The 18,281-nt window shown below is 47.9% G+C and overlaps 1 protein-coding gene across 6 annotated transcripts in view; it reads right to left on the bottom strand.

Annotated features, from left to right (window-relative positions):
- Rhogapp190 (Rho GTPase-activating protein 190) overlaps nucleotides 1–18,281 on the bottom strand; it is a 77,478-nt gene that overhangs the window by 37,554 nt on the left and 21,643 nt on the right. For all 6 annotated transcript variants that reach the window (XM_077692803.1, XM_077692804.1, XM_077692802.1 and 3 more), the window contains exons 3-5: nucleotides 16,023–16,215; nucleotides 13,976–14,223; nucleotides 7,349–7,700 (exon numbers count right to left, since the gene is read on the bottom strand). In XM_077692803.1, coding sequence (XP_077548929.1) covers nucleotides 7,349–7,700; nucleotides 13,976–14,223; nucleotides 16,023–16,215 — 793 coding nt within the window. The remainder of the gene's footprint in view (nucleotides 1–7,348; nucleotides 7,701–13,975; nucleotides 14,224–16,022; nucleotides 16,216–18,281) is intronic.

Raw genomic sequence — 18,281 nt, 5'->3', positions numbered from 1 at the left:
CCAATAGCGCTTCAGCATCTATTTCTAGCTTCGTTTGTGCATCGTTTCTTTTCTGCCGTTTGTGCGTTTGTGAATGAACGAAGATACAAGAGACGAGCGGAACCGGAAAGACGATCGCTCGGCCGATCTAACCATATCAAAATGGCCCCGCCCGGTGGCACTGTTGCGGAGTTAGAGCGCTCCGAAAATTGCCATTTTTTCGCCCTTTTGCGCTGATAGTTTGTCACCGCGCCTGACAAAAGTATTTTTTTATGCCACTTTGCGACGCTTTTCAGCGTAAAAACTTTGCAGACGCACAGAATAGGAAACATATAAGCCGAATATGTGGGTTTCAAAAAAACAATGTTTTGGTCATTTTTCCGAAGTTGAAAGCCGCGTCCCCCCTTAAGGGGGGACGCGGGGATCAGATGGCGAAAAGTGACCAAAAAATCGTTTTTTCGGAAGTCACATTTTCGGATTGCACGTTTTATATTCTATGCGTCTACAAAAATTTCCCCGTCTAAAACGATCGCGAAGTGCCAAAGAAAAATATTTACGTCAGCTGAGGTGACAAATTATTTCCGCAAAATGACGAAAAAAACGGCAATTTTCGCAGCGCTGTATCTCCGGAACGACGGCACCGGGCGCCGCCATCTTGATCGCGTTAAATCGGCAGAGTCTTCAACTTTCGATTTCCTGTCACTGCTTTCATTGTCGCTCACTCACAAACGCACAAACGGCGGAAAATGAGAGACGGTGAAACGAAGCAACCGATAGAATCTAACACGCGATTGGCTCTCCGGCCGCGTTAGCTAAGACGGCTCTCCGGATTGGGTGCCGCCATGGCCACAACAAGATGGCCGCCGGGCGATTCGGCTGACGCGCAGTTCGCACGCACTCCGTGTCGCTAATGTTTTCTTCGGTTTCGCGGTCGGCTGGGTTCCCGTTCAGTGGTTTCATGCTTTTCGATTCCGTACAGTGACGCTATCGTTATCGCGGCGATAATGCTTGAGATCGTGCGCCAGATAGGGAAGTGCGCGGCTCGAAAGACGCATCGAAAACGTGCCCGCGACATCGCCGTGGTGCGTCCTTGAGTGGGAAACTCGGTGCGTCCGTGTGCAATTGGTGTTCGTGAAGTGAACTTTTGGACGTATTGCCGGGTTATAAAACGCTGATTTATTGCTGTGTTTCACAGCGAGTTCGCGAGCTTCAGGAATGGAATGACCGGCTCGCCAGAAGTTGCGGCGCGCGCTGCATTGGCGCGACGTGTTCGGGCAGCGGCCGATAGTGGGATCGGTTGCTATTGCGCGCGAGTAGTAATAATTGATGCACGCAAAGTGTAATTTAATGGCAAAAGTAAAGTTGCTAAACATAGTAAGGTTACCTAAATTACGATCGTGGTGAACGTGCGCGTCGGGGATTGTAGGGAAGGGGGGGGGGGGGGGGGGGGGGGGGTGCAATGAACCACGTTACCCAGCTTATATGAGAAACTTTTTCCGTGGCTCTAAACTAGTTCGTACAACGAAGTCTGGGATTACACAATTATATTTTCAGTATTAAATTAATTAGAGAAGATGTCGTAATGTTACAGCGTTTAAAAAAATTTTAATGTCACTATTTTTTTTCTATTTTTGCAATGTTTGCAATTATAATGTCAATTTTGCAATGCTTTTTTCGCCTGAAGAAGAGCATGGTATTCTTATAATATTAATGTTGTAATTATGTAAAACAAATGTATATTCTGCCTTCAAATAGCTCATCTTATGCGTGTGATGCCCTGATATAATTTTTGACACTGAACAGCCTCATGTACTAAGCTGTAGCTTCATCAAGGTTATGACACCCAGAAATAAGCTGAAAGTCTGCTGGCACATTATTAAAAAAAAAAAACCATGCCTTACTCTTCATTTTGGAGACAGCTATGCATTAGGCATACATGGAGTAAAATATAGGTACCCTAGTAGCCCATAGTAAACTTTTTGGTACACTGCGTAAAACTGGTGCTTCTGCCATCTAAAGGCCTACACATAGAAACCTCCAATGAGCCAGGAAGGCATCCCAGATGCACCAAATCAAAGGGCAAAGGTATGTGAGGTTGTCCCCAAGCAACGACAGCAAGGACTATGCTGCTGGTCCAGTTTGAAAATTGTGACATCATCGTAAACTTTAAGAGCCGTTTTCTCAAAAGTGCATTTTACGAGTTCTTCGTTGCTCGTGAAAAGGATAGCATGGCAATCACTGGGCAGATTTTGACCCTGTCTGTTTTATTTCGATCCTTGAAGAGTTCTGCAGGGCGAGACAGTCTTGGATTTTCATTTTAGGGCCTCGTTATTTTTTAATGTGGAATTTATGGCTAGGTCAATTATGTCCTATAGGTTGCAAGTGAAATTATTCTTTTCTGTAAAAAAAATGAAGGGTGTAAAAAAAATTTGAAGACTGTCTTGCCCTGTAGTGTTCTTTTGACTATAATTGAGAAGTATTCAGAACTTCCTAGCATGTGTCAATACCTTGCTAGGCTTTTCACGAGCGGGCAACATGTAAACCTCTGTAACACAAGAACTACTGAAGGTATCATCATGAAATTTTAAATTTCACCATTTGGAGTGCTTTCCAATGTGCTTGCCAAATTTCATCACTCTACGGCAAAAAACAAAAAAGTTCACTCCGATCCCCACGTCCCCCCTTAAGGGGGGACGAGGGTCTTAAAACTAACTTTTTTATTTATGGGTAGAAACTTATGAAAATTTGCACACGGATGTGTTTTTCTCTGTAGATTTCAAATATGCAATTATATTTGAGCTGGTGCTGTTAGTTCAAAAGTTATCATACAAAGTGTTAACCGCAATTAGGTAATTTCTTACGCAGCTTTAATGAACTTTCGCAATGCATTTTGTCGCTTTTAATTACATGAATGGATAGCCAGAGAGTTCCCATACCCGATGACATTCTTCGTTTTTCTCTAAAGTCACGGCATCCTAAAAAAATATGTCAAGTACAAAAAATGGCAGTATTGGATATTTTGGCTCATCAAAATAACTGCAAGTCATTATTTATGCGTAGCCTAAACAGAAAAACTAAGAATGTCATCGGCTGCCTCAGGCTGTACTGAAAAAAATGGTACCAAGATTGACCTTATGAAGCAAGAAGAAGTTTCCAAAAAGCTGCGTAAGGCTGAGGGAAGTGACCAAAAATATGAAACTGAGAAAACTGCATTTGAAGTTTGGCCATGTGTTATGAGATGAACCGTCAGTAGTGTAGCTTCAAAATTTCCCAGTAACAAAGACATGTTCTTCCCATTTTCAAATCTGTCTTTGGATTCCAAAAATGTCAACTAGAACTGGAGATACAAAAGGCCAAGTAACGGACCCCATCAGGAATTTAGCAATATTTATCGACTTCGAATCGGTTGGCATTTTGTTAGCGTTGTTAAATCTGGTAGTGTCTTGCTGGCGTCGTGAAAACTGCAACAGTCCTTCGTGAAGTGCCATCATCTATTACAGTGCACTGTGGTACCCAGAATATTGTGTACGGCAAAAGTGTGCGGGTGAAACTTGCTTTAGGTGCCCCCCTTTTTTTGTTCTTTGGTGAGGCTATTTCATTCGCGGTTTTTATGCTGGAAGTTTGAGAGGATACAGGGGTGGGACACTGCGCAGTGCGCTTTCCGCAAATACATCATGTTGTTGGCCCTCAAAAGAGTCTTTTGGGGAAAATAAATGTAGCCGAAAGGCAAACTTTCTTGGCCTATGGGGATAAACCCATAGACGCCTTTTTCCTTCAAGCCGTGCATGGTGCGGCTATCTCCATCAGACATCACGGTTGTGTACCGCAGCCCATTCTTGGAGAGCGAGCGCTTGAACATTATCAGGGCTGCCTCTACCTCCATGCGTCCTGCACCACAGTCAATGTTTCGCTGACACTCATGGTCTGCCAGCCAATCTTCGTAGCCCTCATCTGAAGCTTTGGGTCCGATGGCGCAACCTAAGCAAAAGTTAGAGAGGACTACATGATCAATCACCAAGCCGGTGTACACTTCAATGATGCAGCCCACTCCAATGTGTGACAACCGTCCCCTTGTCATCCATGTGCCATCAAACATCACATCTATGTTGTTTGGCGGCTGACCAAGGTCCGAGTACAAGTCCTTGATGGCACGCACACTATCAGCTTCAGAGGCTGCTGCAGTGTCCTCGCAAACCTGAACCACTTTCCTCAAGTGCGCTTGGAATGTCTTGTGGTGCAGGCCTCTGTGGGACAAGTTTATACCAGCACAAAAATCTGACAGAGCAGTCACCCCCTTCCCGATGCTTTGAATACTTTTCTAAGCCCTCATATTCACTTCAAAATGAGTGATATTGCCAGATCCTTCGGTCCTTGGCGAGGAAAAACGTTCCATACGGTGTTCACAAACCGAGCACGTCACCTCGAGCTTCACGGCGAGGCCGTACTGCCGGTCAGGCTTCCTCAAATCCGGCGCCGCCAGCCCGCACTTGCCGCACCTGACGTGCGCAAAAAGGTCCTTCAGCATTGCAAAATCCACTAAGACAAAATCTGTGCCGGATTCTTCCTCTGAGTGCGCCAAATCCACTTCAAGGTGGTCGAATTTCCGCTGCGTTGCTGACTTGGTCTCCATTCCGCGCTTGACCTCGTCCGCGTGTTCCGTACGCGCGGCGATCTCCTCCGCCGTGTAATACCTCGTGTCAAGCCGGCAGGACGTGCTTGGACCAGGTATGGATTCCGGAGGTCGTTGGTCAGGCGATGGGGCAGGCGAGGCAATACGAGGCGGCGAACGATTCTCATCCGGCGGAGTCGAGCGGCCCGAAGTCGCACCACGCGACCTTGGGATAGGCGGACGACGCTTTCGCTTCCCGTGCGCATGACGGGTCGTCGTCTTCAAACGTACGTCTCCTGGCATCATTCACGAAAGCACGCGATGGAAGAATTAGAAGAAACTGTAAAAAAAAAACTGCTCTAAGCGAGCGCTGCGCCAGAAGAGCGGACTCCGTCAGACGCGCGTAGCAGACGCCATGATGGCGACCGCCATGACAGCAGTCGCGCCGACCAATTGGAGGGGTCGTATGGTGAACTCAAACCGCGCGCGCCCGCTCTAGCCAATCGGCGGCCGAGAAGGTGCCTTCGGAAAACTGGCAAGGGCGGTCGTTCTACTCAAGCGACGCCATTTTGAGATATCGCAAAATGCGCACAAAGAAACAAGCTTCAAAACAAGACCAAGATGGCGGCGATCGGTCGGCTGCCTCGCCCGCGGGGCGCGCGGGAATTTGAAGCAACTTTTGCCCAATTCGGGGCATTTCGTGGCCCTCGAGGCGTTTCAAAACATGATTTTAGAGTATTTCCCGATGGAATTTCGCGTTGATATTTTGAAGACAGGTGCTTGAAGGTACAATAATTCCAAAAATTGGATTTTCTCAAAATCGATATTTTGGCCATTTTTGACCATTCTAAGACCCGCGTCCCCCCTTAACATCAGTAACTTCAGCAAACCCCCCCCCCCTTCCACCGTATATACCCGAACGAAGGGATAACAGCACAAAAATTGGTGAGTATTTATTGTGCATTTCCGCACTGGAAGCGTATTTTTCTAAAATACTATAATAGATAGGGGTGCCTTGCCCGACATTGTTGCTTCCGCGCTTCTTATTAAATATTTTCCGCTGCGCTCTGGCAGCACTTGCTTACAAGTACAACACGACTTCTAGCTGTTTGCATCGAGTGTGCGGCTGTAATCTGCATTTTGCGCTGCTAGTGGTGTATGCTGGTGTTCATGCCAAAGGTTGTACGCTTTGCTCCTTGTTCTTATGTCGTGTTTTAGAATATTCGTGTTTCATTATGTATCACACCCCTAAACAATGCCGTAGGGCTAATGTGGGTATTTTATTAAGCTGAATAAATAAATAAATAAGGACGTGACGTCTGCATCGAAGCCAGATGCCCGTGGCAATCACGCGTGGACCTCAGCAGCACGCCTATCGGCACAAACGAAGAGATTATGGAAGCAGGCAGCAAGCCTCCTGAAGGAGAGTGGGTGCCATAGAAACGAAAGACGATTTCATGCCAGCAAATCGATGGCAATTTCCCATTTCGCTGAATGGAAATTGAATGAATCCTGACACACATGAAATTGCCACTCAAACCGAAACGAAATTTTTTCAGTTTCGCTCTTGAACGAAGTAATACCGTTACGTTTTCATTCCGTCAAAAAATTCTGTTTTTCGTTTCTCGTTTTTCGTTTCGTTCTGACGCACTGGTGGCGACTACCTAGCCACTTTCCGGCAACTTTTCTATGGCACCACCGAATCTTGTTTGTGCGATTGGAGGCTGCCGGCCTAAACCATGCATAAGCCACATGGCTGGGTGACTGTAGTGGGGCCTCTAGTTCCGTTTGATGGCATCAATTGAATGCAAAGGCGGAGTTAACACATTGGAAATTACGTTTTTAGTACTGGTTCATGGAACATCACTCCTGTCCGTAACACATATATTATATTCGCTTTTATTTCATCCTTATCTACCCACGTCCAACAAAACAGCTACCTATCATCAGCATCTTCGGCTAGCCGGTGCGAGTGGTTCAACGGCAATCGTCAACATTTGCAGTGACTTTCAAATGTTTTTATAAAATTCTTAACGCTATTTTTTCGTTTTACTCCCATGGTGTGTCCATTTTGTGCAAATGTACATACATAGCATACCTACATCGTTGCCATTGCTCAAAGATTGCCAGCATTGAATGCCGGACACAACAGTGGTACACCATTGGCTCACTACTTCTGCTTGCTTTGATCGCAAATATAGGTCGACTCTCTTTGGTCAGGAATATAGGTCGATAGCTAATTTCTGGAAACATTCTTGGGGAAAAAAAAAAAGAAAAAAGGTTGACCTATATTCGAATAAATACGGTAGGTTAGGTTAGGATCGGTTTAGGCCAGGTCAGGTCCCCCAAAACTCTCCTCTTGACCACGGAGAAGCAAGCGCAAGACAGGAGCGGGTGGAAGCCTTTGTCCTGCAGCGAACCCAAGTACGCTGTTGATGATTATAAGCCATGAAAAAAAAAAAAGGAACAGAGCACAACAAAACCGGACTAAGGAATAGAAACTCGTAGAACGCAAATGGGCGCTGACTACCAACTGCTTAGTTTTCGAGCACACAAGCAAATTTACACCAGAAAACAGAACAAGTTCCTAAGATAAGAAGGTATGGACGGCAAAAAACCATGATCAACAAGTCTCTGATTACATGATGAGGCATTAGGTTCGGCTAGGTGTTAGGTTGGGTTCGGTTAGGCCAAGTTTCGGCCAAGTCAGGTCTTTCAAAACTCTCCCCCCTGAGAACACCCCAGAGAGGAGAAACCCACCTCGAGGAGGTCAGCCTCGGCGAGCTGCTCGTAGCATTCGCGCCCCATGAAGAGGACGCGCACCTCGCCCAAGCTCTTGCCGGGTGTCACGTAGCCCGTCTCGTCCAGCAGCTGCCGGAACTGGGCGCGCAGCTCCTGGCGCCGCTCCTCCGCCTCCAGGGCCGCCCGGTGCTCCAGGAAGCAGGCCTCCGCCTCGGGCCGCTCCAGCAGTCCGAAGGGGATCCGCCCGTCGTCGTCCTCCTCGTCCTCCGTACAGCCGCCCCCGCAGGACTCGTCCCCGGAGCCTTCCACAAAGTACTGCTCAAAGTCCGCGTGCGGCCGCAGCACCTCCTCCTTCACCGTGGCCCAGTCGCTGCGGGGGACGACACTCAATGAGCACGTTTTGCACTTCATTCAAAACAAACACTTTGCCCGTCGCACCAGACTGCACCAAATTTGGCCCACCCTGCATCAAAAAATTAGCAGTGGCTTAACTCGGCTATGCCAGGATATATGTAGCGTGAGCTAAGGTTCAGCAATCCAATCCAATCCAGTCCGGTCCGGTCCAGCCCGGCCCATTCCAGTCACAGGACTGGCTCCTTGCGCATGCACAACTTGGCTTTCCAGGAGACACGCGAAACGGCCATCAAGCGGCTCTGGCGCAGCGTCAGACTTGGCTACTGCACAAACGAGGCACACAGCTGGGCACGCGCCGGCGCCAGTGCGTTTGCTGCAGCTATGACATCACTCCTCTGGAATGCGCAGATCCAATTCTCTACACACCTGTACTCCAATTGCATTGAATTTCCAATACAATACAATTTAATCCGATCCAATCCAATGCTCCTCACGCTTGCGCAGCACGGCCCTTCAAGGTCCATGCGAAATTGCTCAACCTCAGCCAGTGTAGCTTACGCTACAATATACCCCGATTGCCCTGCATGTGGCTTGAAGGACACCATCTTTCACACGATGTGGGAACATACTGTATTTTCGCGCATATAACACACACCAAAAATGCGAAAATTTCAGTGGCAAAGTAGGGGTCCGGATAATATGCAGGGTATTTCCTTTAGTGCAGCTTCATGGCAATGCGCATTGTATCGTGAAGCGCCTACGCAGTAACACTGACTGAGCCTTCCATGGCAGCGATTGTGCAAAACATACAAGGACAAGGAAGAAAAAACAAGGACGAGCACACTCTAACAACTGAATTTTATTAGCGAATCGTGACTTTCGCTTTGTAGTCAGTGTATTGTGCTCGCTAAATATACGCCTTTTTTTTTTTGTCTACATAGTATGTGATGTGTTGTGTGAGCAGTAGCGTTGGCGCAGCCTTTCCTGTATCAAATGCGCGGGCAATACGCGAGGATTTTTTTTTTCTTTTCCGGCGGGCTGAAAGTGGGGGTGCGGATTATATGCAGGGGCGGGTTATAAGCACGAGAATACGGTAACAAAGACCCCTTCCTAATAATCCGTATGACCAAGCAATGGAAAGCTGCGCTGGGTAACTCGGACCCGAAGACACAGAAAAGTCTGATGGAACAGACCACCTTTGCCCACCAGCAAGATGGAACTGCAAGCCACCACACCCTCATAACCACGACTTGCAATAACAGTTTTTTTTCTCTCTCTCTCTCTACATAGAGAACTGTGGGACGCAATGATAAGGCTTTGTGGATGCATGCTAAAACAAACTGCCATTTCACACCAGAGTTCACCGGCACCTGGCTAGTGGCTACCCGCAAATCAATCTCCATCACTGGGCTGACCCAAGTTAAAGCCTTCCCCAACACAACTGCCCTTATTCTGAAACACGAATCCCATGCAAGCAACCTCTTGGCAATGCAGATAGGTTGGACCCCACACACAATGCTGTGCCCCTCTTGTTCCTCGGCACTGCTGCCCGAGATGAACAAAAGGGACAGCTTGCATGTGGCAATTAATGAACCCAGCGTGCAGTGTTTCCTGCTAACTCCTGTGTTTTCAGAAAGCCTGGGAAAAACAAGGAGGACCGAACATATGAGGGCACAAAACATCCGAAGAAAACGCAGGCAGCGCTGCCTTCACACATGAGCTACTGTCAGGAAACCACGGGGCACCAATGATGGGTGAAAAAAAACCAGGGTCGTGTGCTGTTATCCTTCTGACAAAACAGGACACAACATATGATGGCGCAAACCACCTACACGCAAAGCATGTCCCCAAATATGCACCACCGCCTCGACAGATCAGCTGCCCTAAGGAACCGGAAAAATCCCCGCACGAGTGTCCCGACGTTTTATTAGTAACGTGACTCCGAGATGTCGATGATGACGACAGGATAAGGCGACAGCTCGAGCGCCTAACGGGCTTCTACCCTAGAAAGGACTCCGCTTTCCCACAGCCTTGTGACGAAACGAGTTGGAAAATCCCACGCTATCTCCACTAACGTGAACCCTGGGGAAGGGTGAAGCATGCAGTGTATCAGCGTACCATTGGCGACTTGGTGTATTACCACGGAGGCGAAACAGTTGAGGATACGGTCGAACCCCGCAAAAACGAAACCGCCGGGGAAAGCAAAAAAATTCACTTTTGCGGGAACATCGCTGCTGTGAGAATGAAACATAAATGACAGGAAAATCGGCCACAAGCCAAAATTTATTTCCGAAAGTCGGTTATAATTACTTTGCGAGCCTTACCTTGCAGCAACTTCAAAGCCCAGTTCTCACGCTACAATAAGTGCTTCATTGCTAGTCGTTGTGTGCGCCTAAGAACGACCGGATCGTGTCAAACGCATCCAAAACAACCCGCAGGTTCGCCTTCTCTGCACGTTTTTCCCTCGGCCCTCAGCATCGCGCATGTCTGAGCTCAAAGCTAAGCCCAGCTTCTTCTGTTGACAAACTTTTCCAGAGAGTGCACGTCATTACAATGCTGTTCACAGAACTAAGCGAGCACCGCTTTGTTGAGGTCCAGAAAGGCCACAGCAGTCAATGTTTTGTTTTGCGCACGTGCGCCATTAAAAAGTGGCAGACTTGCTTATCAAAATGGTAGAGCTAGGTTCCGGCAGTTCTAAACTCGTCGTCGCTATCCTACTTTCCTCCACTTGGGTCACTGACTTGGGCCTTTGCTTGTAGCGATAAAAACTTCCGCTTTTGGGCTGGCGGAAGCATCTTACTGAGAGCAAACACGCCGATCGCCGCACACACAACAAACACGCGTGCTGCTCAGCGGCAGCGAGCTAGCGTAGCCCAAGCCAAAGCCGCGCAGCCACGCCACGAGTCACCATGTGTCGCCCCCTGGTGGCGTTGCTGCGAGGTTGCCTCTACGACCGCCTGCTGCACAGCCTCTAGTAAACAAACATGGCGGCGGCAATGCAAGCGTGCTTTGGTAAAAGTTTATGCACTTTGAGCGCAAAAAAAAGGAATTTGAGCACTTTTTGGTCCCTTTTAGCCTCAAATGGGTGGGTAAAATGCCGGCCGGACTTGCAGCGAATTTCTTTAACGCAAGACTGCTTTCCAAAAACATTTTGTTGCCGTGAGATATGAAATACATGGGCGTCTATGGACGTTCGCCGGGGATCCGAAAATATTTCGTTGCCGTGGGAATTTCGTACCCGTGAGATTTCGTTATCGGGGGGTTTGACTGTAGAGGTATACAGCCTTGCTGTAAAAGTCCTGTGTCTTTGAAGCACGTCACGTTCTAGTGCGAGGCATTGGATAACAAGTGTCTCGGTGCGTTCTTTTAGTGTACGTTACGTTCTAATGCAAGGTGTTAGAAAACGAGTGTCGCAGTGTTTTAGTACCCTGACTATATGATACGAGATACGACGACGACTACAAGAGACGGCGACAGCCGAAGCCCCTAAAAGAACCCACACAGTTCTCTGAACGGGTGAGAGCACCTCACCTCCAGGAAATGTTCGAATAAGTGCTCAAACACCAGCTCACCAACCCCGAATTCAAGGCGAACAAATAGCAATCCTTGAGAATGCCCACAGAAGGCACTGCCATACTTGGTATGCACGTGCACGTACAGTGCTGCAAGCATGGAGTTTAACTTTACTCGACTCTCGATAATTCTAAGTCGCCCAATTGAAATTTTCAGTTAATTGGAAATAATGCTCTGGTCCCAGCAATTTCACACGCGATTCAATGCGAGAAATCACTCGATAATTCCAAGCTAAAAGCCATTATATCGGCTATTAAAAGTTATTTCAAATAAGAAGCATCAAGGTGATTGTGATTGCCCCATAAAATTCAATATTTTAAGCGCCAGAACACCACTATGCTCTGCACTATGTCGGCACCATCGCAACGGAGGCAGCGCACAGTCGACAAAGCGGCAGGTCAGTTGAGACTCGCGCCAGCGTACGCATCCCTCTTTTCAGACCACCAACCTTCTTTGTTGTGCAGAGCTCTGTATGAGCTGTTCGTGTGGTAGACATGTACGGCTTCGATTTTAGGGATGTCTCCATCAGGGCAACCCTGTCGTATGCTCAAATCGGAGATGACAGTCATGATTCTGAACGAAATCAAGACGGCAGATGTGCTGCACACTTATAACAATGCTGTTCTTGTGCTTTCTGTTTAAGAAGGAATGTAGGGATCAGATTGCAAAAAGGGGTCAAAAAAATAGTTTTTTCGGAAGTCACATTTTCGGATTGGACATTTTATATTCTATGCCCTCCAAAAGTTTCCCCAATGAAAACAGTCCCAAAGGAAGTGCCAAAGAAAAAGTTGATATTAAATGTACTGTGGAATAGATGAAAATTATATTTTAGTTCATAAAGTGTCTGCCAAAAGCACGTAATGTTCTTTCACCTTTCTCTCAAAATAAAGAAATGCCTAAAAATAATGCCTGTGATGTTGCATGTACTCATCCTCAAAAATGCTTTCCTTATTTAAAGTAAAACTCCACCTAATTAGAATATTCAAATCGAAACTTGCTCCATTGCTTTAATTCAGTTCCTATATCTCGGATTTTTATTGGATCACTTTCAGGGTGGAATCGGCACATATCAAAACATTAAAAAAAGTTATGTGGTGATGTTTGGCTGGGAACAAAGTCTGTGGCAGTAATGCTAGATCCGTCGGTGTAGCTCAGTAGCTAAGGCGTTGCGCTGCGGAGTACAGTCTATCCCAGCACTGGCAGTTTTTCTGTTGTTGTTGAACACGTTCATTTAACATTTTATGCCATTCTAAGGCTGCTGTGAAAAAAATGTAAAAAAAGAACGGTAAAAATTTTAAAATCTGCAGAAATTCAGTGAATTGTCTATATCAAGGTCTTGAAACAATTTCTTTTAATTTTCAAGTAAACTCTGTGAAACTTCTCAGACTTGGTGAGTTCCCAAGATAACTAGAGATAATTAGCCATTTTTGGTCAAACAATAGAGACAAAACAGTGTTGGCCATAAAACTGTAATCTTTATATTTTCCAGTACTATGAACCCTGGTGAATGCAATAATTGAAGCAGCTTTTTGATGCACCGCTTAGAACTAATTTTACAGCTCATTAAACTTTGGTTTTTGAAATGGGCACTCAAAATGGTTCCTTGCCACTGGTGCCACAAAATTAGTTCCAAGCAGTACATCAAAAAACTGCTTCGATTATTGCATTCACCAGAGTTCGTACTACATATTGGAAAATATAAAGATTACAGTTTTATGGCCAAGACTGTTTTGTCCATTGTTTGACCAAAAATGGCTAATTATCTCCAATTATCTTGGGAACTAATCGACCGACCCAAGAAATAATGGCATATTTGAAATCAGTGTGGAAAAAGCAGCAAGACTGACAAGTTTCACGAAGTTTACTTGAAAATTTAAAAGAAAGTTGTTTTAGCACCAGTGTCTCCGTCCCGCCTTAAAGGGGCCCTAAATAGGCTTCCGAAGGTCGCCATTTCAATAGCGCAATCGCTAGAGTACCCCTTCACGACAACGAATACCAAATATTACACCTCTGCGTAAAGCAGGGGCCGCACAAACACGAAAAAAAGATTTCACTTTCTCTCCTGGCTCACCAACCATACCTTGCCGCCACACTGCTGCGCTCTGACGCAGTTCTTTCTGGCTCTGACGCGCCTCTATGACGCACGAGACATTGCCCAGTACGGCGCCGCGAACGCGAACCACAGCGACGGCGGCGACAGCGCTCACCGTGCAACCGGAATCTGGTGGGCGGAGAATGCGCGTCAAGTGCTAAAAAAAAAAAAGCGCGCGCAGGGCTTAGCGCAGCCAATGACTGCACGTACATCAATGAGGGTGATGGATTGCCCTGTTTCTCTCGGTGGTCTTGCGCCGGGTCGATGACGTCGTGGCTTCCACAGTGCTTCGGAGGAGCTACTAGAGGAGGAAAGCCCAAGGCCTTATGGGTGGCCCCTTTAAACGAGCGATAATTCGGCTAATACTTAACGCATTTAAACAATTTTTGCGGGATGACGTTCCTTGGACAGTACTCCAGTGACTGCTCATGCAAAATCGTAACATTCGGCAGCGTATTTAGGGCCCCTTTAATGCGTAGCATTCTAATGCAGCTTGTCTCGAGTGTCAGCTGGCTGCAGTGATAAGGCGCAGGGACAACTTCTGCCGCCGTTCTGAAGTTGTCCCCAAGCGTAGTGTGAAACTCTGCGGCTCTGAGGACAGCGCGGAAGTGTACGCCCCCACGCACCTGTCCCCGAGGGCGTCCCGGCTGGGCAGCAGCTGCGCCAAGGCCGTGGGCAGGGCCCGCAGGAACCCTCGGACCCGGCGGGCGGCGTGCTCCTCCCGCAGCCGCCGCACGTGCTTCTCGAAGGCCACCCGCGCGGCCGCCCGGCCAAACAGGGCGCAGAAGCGCTCGCACTCGGGCGAGCCCAGCAGCCGCTGGCTCCAGCCCCCCCACTGGGCACGGGGGTCCGTCACCTGGCTCCGCACCAGCGCCTGCACCCGCACGCACGTTCGGCGCCCCGCTCAGCTCATCTTGTCGGGCCGACACAACAACGCTAGCGTTCAGGCCAGGCATTCAAAGGGGGCACCAACTCAGAAATGACAGCCCTAGTACGCACAGCGGTCTGTTTCAAGTACGGTTGATGACCGATTATCCGGACCCTTATTAAGGAACTGCAAAAATGTCCGAAAAATCAGGCAGTCCGAAAAACCAAATGTTCCCCCAAAAAAGCTCAATGTCTTGGTGCTGGGAAAAGGCCCGAATAATCAAGCATGTCCAAAAAATTAGGTGTGTGAAAAATTGGTCGTCAACTGTACTACAATCCACTAGAGCACTCTCCGCGCGCGATATATCAGAACTAGCAAAGCTATACTTGAGCTGTGAGGCACAACACGCACTGACATCTTGTACAAGCGACCATTTCGTGTTTAATTTTAACAAGAAATGCAGCTCCTGTGGAGCCCGACTTCAAGCAACCCCCTGTACAAAAAATACCATAGCTGAGAAGACCTGTCGCGACAATAGCCAACAAGGCCTTTGGTCATAGACTTCTGGTGCGTTAACACAACTGCTGCTGCATTGTTCTCCCAGGCAGCATGGAATGGTGAAGCCCTTTGCTTCTGTTGTGGACAGCAGTGACCACTTTGTTTAAGCATTCACTTTGCTCTTTCAGCTAGCTTATGAGGCCCATGTCATGGTTACAAGTTGCAAAGGACTTGAAGTGTGTACGCTGGTCTCTTCAGAGAAAGTTAGCGTTGCAGCTCTAGCATGTCCACTACTCCTTGAACCATTTTAAGCAACGCATAGTGCTACCTAATAAGCCCCTCCTTCCTCACTTTTCAGCACAACAGCACCTTGCACTGCCATGTTCGGCGCTAACGCTTTGTTTCTAACCATTCTCGCGTTATTCTTCAGGTGGTGGTTAATGCAATGAGAACACAAAATGATAATGTAGATCACACAAAAAAAATTAAATTTGGGCTCTCCCACACCACATGAAAATAACCAATGCCACCCCCCCCCCCCCCCCCCCCCCTAAATGTGAAAAAAAAAAAACATCCCTTTTCTTTAACCATTATCTGACCCCCACCAAAATTCCAGTGGAACAGTACATTAGATGCGACTGATAGTACACACTTTCCGACATTCAAGACGTGCATTTAAGCAGGGTGTGTAGCACATCGTAATTGTTTCTCAGTGAAGTACAACCATCCCTCTGCGAGACAGAGACCCACCCGCCAGGCAAAAGCATATATAAACGGTGGAATAGTAGGCTGTGGCAGGGGCGGGCGAGTGACCAGATAATGTCACAACGAAAACAAACGCGAACTACAAAGCTTTGTAGCTGCGACGGCAAAGGAGAAGGTAGCAGCATCTGACGGATGATTAGATAGTGGCCACAATTATTCCAGGGCTGTGCGCTGAAATGCCAATCTCGGCGGCCACGTAGTTCATTTTGCCGCGACAGGTGCTGCTACCTTGCCCTAGGCCAAACACTTGTGATGTTATCTGGCCAAGTCAAGTCAAGTCAAGTCAATGTTTATTTCCACATAGCCATGCTATGTTGAGGGGCACAGACAAAAAGCCTTTTTTTTCTTTTTTTCTTTACGTTTCTTTTTATAGGGCTTGACAAAGTCCTGTGCCCCGTATACAGTTACAGCAGCGTTGTGGAAAATACATGTGTCCTAAAATTATATAAACCAGAAACAAAGCACTGCATCACGATTATAATGTCGCGTCACGATTATAGCGTCGCTTCACCTCCTGTGCTGTTCTTACACCATGGACCCACCTGGAAGGCGTCGGTGGCCTGGTCGAGGGCCTCGCGGCGTGCGCGGCTGGCCTCGAGGAAAGAGGGCACCCTGGCCGCCCCCGGCCACCGGCCACCCTTGCCCCCCCGGTCCACCAGCTGGGCCACCAGCAGGAACGCCAGCTCCACATTCACATTCTCGTGGGCCGACGTCTCCACCAGCGGGACCTGGCCCCTGAAAAAGATAAAAATAATCTCTAAAACAACCATAGTGAGTCTCTTACGCGTAAAAGCACAGCGGGATCAAGAATGAAGGCGTCGCAACTGAAGACAACTGTCGGCTGGACGACGAGATATTTGCCGATCCAAAATGGGAGCCGATCTTGACAGAGGGGAAGGCACTCTTTTAGTACACTGATTTTTCATTCAATCATTTCTGCACGTTAGCATGACCCAAGTGAAATAACAGTGTTGACTCACCCCCTTCTATCTCACACAAGCATGTGTGTCCAAGTTCCCAGACCCTCTACAGCGCTCCCTTGAAAAGCAGTGGTAATACCATTTCTAAATCTGGCCACCTTGAAACTATTCTTGATTTACATCAGCCCCTTTCTGCTCATTACAGGAACTTTTCGGGCCAGTGACCTCGCAGCATTCCAGGCTGGCATTAATATGACCTCTCGTGCAATTATATCAGTTACAGCTGCGAGCTACGGCATTTCGGTTACAGTCGCCGACCGTTTTTTCGGACTCGACGGGAACCGCCGATAAGTCCGAATAATCGGGAGTCAAAAAAAAAAGGGAGGGGGGGGGGGGGGGGGGGGGGGGGGAATTCACTGAAAAAAAAAAAAAAAAAAGAATCTTCATTGGCCCAATGGCTGGAAAAACGTATGTATGCATGACTGCCCGCGTCAGTCCACCTGTATTTCCGCCAGCATTTGTCCGTCCCTGTAGGCAGACAACAGCACAGGGAGGGCTCGCACTAGATCAGTATTTGATGCCTCAGGCGTTGCTGGCACATCATCATCGGAGTCGCTGTCCACCTGCGGAGGTTCGAAGACCTGGCGTACGATTTCATCACCACCCAACTCCGCACACAGCTTCAAAACGTAGCCGCTCCAACATCGACACCGCTAGCACGGAGGTCATCGAAAATGTCGGATGCTGCGGAAGGCGGCATCTTAGGTGTGGGGTTTTGGACTGTCATATATTCTCGTACTCACTGCCAACCACAAATCCCGCATGCCGAAAGCAGTTGCGGATCGCGTCCTGCGTCACTGCCCTCCAAGCACCAGACAGGATGCCGATAGCCGACAGCACATCCACAGCGTAGCTTTCGTCACTGTTCACACACAACAGCACACGATTTAGAAGGGGTGATCGGTAGTTCAGCTTCAAGATCTTGATGACAGCTTGGTCCATGGGCTGCAACACACTGGTGGTATTCGGTGGCGAAAATTCAAAACTGCGCAAACACGTACGGGCCTCTTTAATTTTTACAGTTCGGGCATTCCGACAACTCCACACCTCCGACAACTCCGACAACTCCGCCGCACCTCCGCCAGGTGGCAACATAGGTCCCATGAGAGCACCATTAGAACACCGAAGCTTAAGTCTGAAAAATCGAACGGCGTGCTGTGCGCCGTTTAAACTACTGGTCGTGGATATACATGGATGGGACAAGTGGCCGTGTTGAGAAGGTGTCCGAATAAACAAGCGCGTCCGAATTTTCAGCGTCCGAATAAACGGTCAGCGACTGTATATCCACAAGGGAAAGAACATTTATTCACCATTTGCCACAGTAAACCCTGCCAACTTTGCTTTAATGTGAGCGTTCACTTCAAACTAGCAACTACAAAGCTAGATTGACCGCAGCGCATTTATTTGGAATGGCCTCTCACGCAACTCTATGGGGTCATGTGACAGGCATCGGTGAACAATGCCGGCTTTGCTTCAAAGTTGGGCACTGCTTAATTAAGAGTTGGCTCAACTACAACATGACTTTGTTGCCCCGCCATGGGAACAGCAAAACCTAGCGCAACTTCCCAAACACATCTTTCACTGTCAAAGAAATTTAAAAGTTGAATGCGACCCTCCAAGCAACAAAACATGTACAGAACAAAATGTGACAGAACAGGAGAAAAGAAAGAAAAGGCCCAATATTTTGCGTGCCCCACAGGCGATTAATCTGTCAAAGGCTGTGTAGGTGGACCCTGCCCAAATAAATGCATGGTTGTCCGACATCATAGCTCGACCTGCCTGAAGTCCAGCCAATAAAATACTCGCCAGTACGGCCACGGT

Source organism: Haemaphysalis longicornis, unplaced genomic scaffold, assembly GCF_048455015.1.
Source record: "Haemaphysalis longicornis isolate Haplotype H1 unplaced genomic scaffold, Haemaphysalis longicornis Haplotype H1 scaffold_12, whole genome shotgun sequence".
Lineage (NCBI taxonomy): Eukaryota > Metazoa > Arthropoda > Arachnida > Ixodida > Ixodidae > Haemaphysalis > Haemaphysalis longicornis.
This window is presented reverse-complemented; position numbering and strand designations above follow the sequence as displayed.